Below are 6,000 nucleotides of genomic sequence, written 5' to 3'. Positions count from 1 at the left end.
ATTTTTATCTGCAGTTAGTACGCAGCCTTCAGGTCGTTGCGATTGACCCATTAAGTCCAAACTCGCAGGCGTTCAACAGTGACGAGGTTACGGTCCCGTTGTTTTTAGCGCAGATGTACGCAACTCTGCGCAGACCTGCACAATCCCACCGACACCATTGGTGGATCAGCAACGAAACTGCGGCAGCCTGCGCAACACGGAGGCGACCTATGACAGCGGCGCGTCGGCTCGCATGTGCAGGAAGCAGGAAGTGAAGCGCGGAAGGTCGGCGCGCTGCTGCGGGAGGGGGCCGGGCCAGTACGGACTCGCAACATGGACCCGTGATGTGGAGTCTGAAACGGGACAAGCTGAGAGACACGGCTTCGGTACCAGAAGTGGAGGAACTGTCATGACCATTCAGACATAACAAAACCAGCACACACACACTGAACCAACCCTGAAGATGTTTGAGAATTTCAGGGAGAGGTTACAGACCGTGCAGCAGGACTTCACGACGGGGTTGGTGTTTCGTTTTGCAATGTTAAGGGTGTTAGCAAGTTTTGCATTTGCGTGGGTTTGTAAGAGGGGCTGTTTGTCGCACGAATACCATTTAAATACAACAACGCAAGGCAGGCATGCTGAAGATGGTAAGCATGTAACCGACCTTTCTTTAAATGTTGTCTTTTACTCTGCTCGGTGTGTTATATTTTCATATTTCTTGGGGAACATGTACAAGGAAGCATTTGGCGAAAGTGGAAAACAGGTCGTTATTTTTAAATAAGGAGAAAGAGAGTATCAACCACAATGTATATTGCACAGCTTCGGTTTACAAACGTGCATGAGGAAATGCAGCTAAGTATTTGGCAAGTGCACTTATTGTACTCGGTCTCGACTTTATATTTCCCAAAGTATTCTTCGAAAAACTATATTAAAAGTAGGCGCAACGTATTATTATTAGATTTGTCCTTCTGAAATCCTTGAAAGGCAGCGCTTTTGACATTTTGCACAATCTCGGGTATTTCTCGCAGCTGACTGTCATGTGATGACTGGGGGAAAGGGCTTCACATAGTTTTCTGATTACGATGCATTTGCAAAGATGGACCACGTTAAAGCATGCCAACGTACTTTATTTTGCTTTCATTTTGTTAATATTAAGTTTCATAGAGGACGCATGGAGACACCAGCTTTTCGAAGGGTGCATTTCACTCCAGTTATGCTGGGTTTGTTTTTGTGGACTGGTGGTCTTGGCAGCCCCCCAGCTGGGCCTCCAAAGCCCCACTACTTCAGTCCAGAAGCCTCCTGTAAACAGTGGCCAAAGAGTATATTGTTGACAAATGAGGGTAATCAATAAGTTAACTAAGTGATTTGGATCTAGGTTTTAAACCAGAGGCAACTTTAGCTTGGTGGACCTATCACTGGTTAGGGGGGATCTAGATTTGTTTATGACAGTTTCTTGTCATGAACTATACAGGGAATTGGCCACATACGTCCCCTTCTGTTAAATAATACAAAACAAACCCATATAATTCAATTTTAAAACATGCACTTGTTTATTATTGTTCTCTTGCAGATATTCAATCCCTAGTCCAAAGCTGAGCTGAAAAGATAAATGTCTTATCTATCTAGTCTTTCACACCGTGTCTCTGAAAACAGGCCAACTTGTCTTCCTAGGGCCTTTGTGAGTGTATGCCCATCACAAGTTACTATTGCACACATGGCTACATTTAAATACATTAATATATGCTTTGTTCTGACTTAGAAAATGCCATCCTGAGGGGAAATCTCACAACATGTACCAAATAAACCATTAAAAATTACATTATTTCCATTGTCTGTGGGTTTATGCTAGAACTGGTACTGAGCAGGGTGGTCAAACTTCTGCAGAGTTTGGGTCTCTGCAGAAAGCTTGGTTATGACACGGCAGTTATAACTGCAATTGATAGGCTTTGACTGTCTATAAATGTTACACATTTCTCCTGCTGAAACAGGCAAATGCTTCATGTTCTTCATGTCCATTAAAAGTAACAGTTACAGTACATCATCAGATTATTAATTACCATGAAGGGCTGTCTTAATAACAGCTGTCAGTTCCAATTAAGTGTAAAGACCAAAGCTTTCCCTTGTCAAAGCATGCCCTGGCATATCAGATAGCAAGCAGTGCATTAGTAAAGAAAATATATTTTATACTTTGCTGTAAGTGTGTGACTGGTGAACAGGAGGAACTATTAAATTAAAAGAGTAAAAAACTCTTAAAATATTTGTTGTAATTAAAATGCTACAAAACTCATGTCCATAATAATGTCATATCTCCTATTTTAGATATTGGGGTGCTTGTAAGGGCATTCCTCATGTACAGTCCTCTTTATTTACATAATATGATTCGTAAGAGATTAGAAGTTGCTTTCTGTTAGGGATAGCACACAGGCGAAGTCATACATATGGCTTACATGTTTTAAAAGATCTTCAGATGAAATATGGAAACACAACTGGAATCTAAATGTTTGTTTCATACGAATTTAGAATAGTGCTGCAGACTTAGACATATAAATTTAGGGGGTAGGTCGGCCTGTATAATTTTACTTCACAACGCTTAATTAACTCCTGTCAGATCAGAGAATTCACATGGCAATGATAATCTCAAAATGTTTTGAACCATTTCAGGATCAAGACACTGAGTGACAAGTCGAAGGAAGCAAAAGGCATGAAGAAGCAGAGGTAAGGTATCAATCGGTTATGTTTTGTGCAGGTCTTGAATTGTCACTACTGACTGCAGACTGTTTACAACTTCAGTTTTACATCCCCTTTTTGGATTTTTAAAATGAAACATACTGACTTTTAAATAGTATTACCACTTTATAGTGATCTGGACAAATCATGAAACTTGAGTAGAAGATGTGGCTATCATTTTTAAATATCAAAATCCCTCTTCAGAGTAAAAAATAAATAAAGATTACATTTTGGCAAAGAAAAAAGTAATTAAAAAGCATACAACATTATTTATCAGATAACATGCACATCCACCCAAGTTGTACAGCTTTTGTGGAAAGAAGTAGGGTGTATTAGGCTGTGTTTCAATTCATGGCATATCATGCAAACAAATGATTGTTTGTCTCTGTAGGGTAACCAATACTTTGTGAGCTAGTTTCTGTGAAGAATGAGTTATACAATTCTCGGTCCATCTGGACATTATGCAGTTGTCCTGGACATAATCCAGACAATGAGAAGTTTTAATGTAGTACCCTGAGAACTTTATTTTTTGGAATGTTATCAGAATCTTCCAAGAGATCATTATCAAGCATTACCTTAATTATTTGCTTAATTATGAATAACTTGTGTAATCTTCTAATTGAAGTTTATAAAATAAGATTTATATTGACTTTGGCCTCTCAATTTTCTTGTTTTTTTATTTTTGTTAGGAGAGTGGATCATCTGCCACAGTTTTCTGCAGGTGTGGAGCTTCTAAACCGGTATGTTTTTAATAATTTAAGGTGATTTGCATTAAATCAAAATAAACTAGGATTATGAGCTTCCTTTATTTCATTTCCAAACAGGAATGCTCTATCATTTTCTGTCCCATGTCCAGTTTTTATTAACATGCACAACATAATGACTAATGAGAAGTAATGATGACAATGCCATATATTTGTTTAATTAATTCACCTATCTACTGTTTCCAATAATTAACACCTCCATTTAGCATAACCTAATTTGTATTCTTATTTCTTATAAAAGTATCTCTTATTGTCTTATTATTTGTAACTAGTTGGCATAGCAAAGTAATCAAACCAGAAGCAATAAAGAATCGCAAGTACAAACAATACTATGTACACAAAATTGAACACTAGGACTCTATTGTTGGCATGCACCATTCTATTTAGACAAATGCCATCTGCATCTTGCAAGAATGTACAAGTTCTTCCAGAAAACTGATTATATGACACAATTTCCTCCCTTATAGCTCTCTTTTTGACAGCCTGTTAAAACTCAAGCAGTATTAGCATCATTGATGCAGAGTCCCTTAAGAATTCTTCATCAGAATTACACAGTGCAGTGCCTTACATGTAGCTGCCAATTTGGAGGCTTGTTCTGTCCTGCCTGACAGTAATCGGTTTTATTGCTCAAATTTCCAGTGCAGTAGCTTCCCAGTGTGAATGCTTTAGATGACAGAAGTTGAAACTGAGAAGAACACATAAACAAATATGTCAAGGGGCAATTCAATACGTTGATATTTGACAGACAACAACCCCTGGAAATATATATATGTGTATATATATATATATATATATATAATGCCAATCACAAACACCCATTTAATTTTAATGTAAATGGATTAGGACATAAACCGTTCTAGGTAGATTAATCAAGTCTGTGTGCTCACCAATGAATGGTCTAATTTTGTGCATTCCAGTTTCCCACAGATGGAACCTATTTCATTTAAATTAGTTGAACATTTCTAAAATGGAGGTGTGATTTTGAGCAGCTTGGTTTATCTTTCATTTGGAGCCCAATTCAATTACTTTGCGTGGAGAATAAACATATCAGTTTTGCAACAGTAACACTGTAGACCAATGCTGAAGAGTTCCTTTGCTGCAAAGAACATGGACTAATTAATGGCATGACAGCTTTGTGAAGAATTTTGTCTAGCCAATTAAAAGCCATATGACAAACGCATCAAGCTGTTAATTGCATTGCTGATTTATTACATCCGCAGATTTTCAGACTGCATGTGTCCATAACTCTAAATGAAGACAAAAAGATTTGGGGAAGAGCTTTTTAGTAAAATATGAACAGAGGCTATTTGACAAAGGTTGACAGTATATGAGTGTTAAGTTAAGACTAAATAATCAAACAGGTTACCTAATCCTGAATCCAAACCTAGTTAAGCATTTCCCATGCATTCAGAAATGTTTTCAGGACATTTTCATTAATCACTCAATATAATGATTGGTGTTCTTAGGCTTAGGCATTAGTAGGAAATGTGTAGGTATTTTTCTCACTTAAAATTTGATAACTGATGTCAGGGTTGGGGTGAATTCCACTAATTTAATTCCAATTCAATTCTTTATCCCTTTAAATTCCATCAAATCAATTTATTATCCAAAACATTTTCCCAAATTCCTTTTCAATTCAGTTAATCTCTATTTCATATTCAGATCAATTCCAATACGATATTTCTCCCACACCAATTCCTTAATCCTTAACGATTTCCTTCTTTGTTACCATCACTTAAGTTTTCAAAGTGATCAAACACCAGAGGATTATCTGACATTGTGAAAGTGTTTGTCCAAATGGGTAGGCAGTGGGTCCTCAGCCAGTCCAGATTCAATCACAAAATCGGGGTTCTCAGTAACAGTCCAAGTCAAAAATACAAGCAATCCTTACAAAAATTATATGTTAACACCACCACAATCCTTCTACCCAACAAACAAGGAGAGTGAGGTAGGTCCTTATATAGTAAGTATTAGAACAGTGGGTAATTGAGATGGTTCTTGGGATATATCCTTCCCAACAAGAGGGCAGGACTAGGACACTGTCTTGTATGAGTGTCTGTTAGGTGGATGAGGAACTCATTGGCTGAGATTCAGATAATAGAAATTCCTCTAGAAGGCCAGGAAAAATTAACCTGAGAAGCTGCTGAGAGGCATTTACCTGTAACTTTAATTATAAAACATTGTCTTGTAAACATTATATTGTCTAAATCATTAAAAAGTGTGATGAAAACACAATTATTACAAAATAAAATAGTTTAAGAACAGCTAATACATAATTCTAGAGGATTCATAATGGATTAGAAAGGGTAAAATGATTAAAACAAGGCACATTAAAAGCATTTCCAATGAGATATTGACAATTACAAATTCAATTCCAGCTTAAAATGTTTAAATTCCAATTAAATTCCAATCCCAAAGGCTGAAACATTCACATTTCCAATTAGAAGAATCACAATTCCAATTCATGAATTTGAATTACAAGAATCATTAAGAATTTAAATTGTATAAGTATAAGATTTGAGATGGAATT

At 36.9% G+C, this 6,000-nt stretch overlaps 1 protein-coding gene across 2 annotated transcripts in view; it reads left to right on the top strand.

The window, feature by feature from the left end:
* Positions 1-268: 268 nt before the first annotated feature.
* The window catches only part of dtnbp1a (dystrobrevin binding protein 1a), a 97,353-nt gene continuing 91,621 nt past the window's right edge, over positions 269-6,000 (top strand). Inside the window, exons 1-3 of one of the 2 annotated variants that reach the window (XM_066715876.1) lie at positions 269-498; positions 2,641-2,694; positions 3,396-3,446. In XM_066715876.1, the coding sequence (XP_066571973.1) occupies positions 443-498; positions 2,641-2,694; positions 3,396-3,446 (161 nt within the window). In that variant the 5' untranslated portion in view covers positions 269-442. Of the gene's footprint in view, positions 627-2,640; positions 2,695-3,395; positions 3,447-6,000 lie in introns of both variants that reach the window. The other variant, XM_066715877.1, reaches the window with a different exon arrangement.

Source organism: Amia ocellicauda, chromosome 10, assembly GCF_036373705.1.
Source record: "Amia ocellicauda isolate fAmiCal2 chromosome 10, fAmiCal2.hap1, whole genome shotgun sequence".
Taxonomy (NCBI): domain Eukaryota; kingdom Metazoa; phylum Chordata; class Actinopteri; order Amiiformes; family Amiidae; genus Amia; species Amia ocellicauda.
The sequence above is the reverse complement of the archived record's forward strand: the minus strand, read 5'-3'. Positions and strand labels throughout refer to the sequence as shown.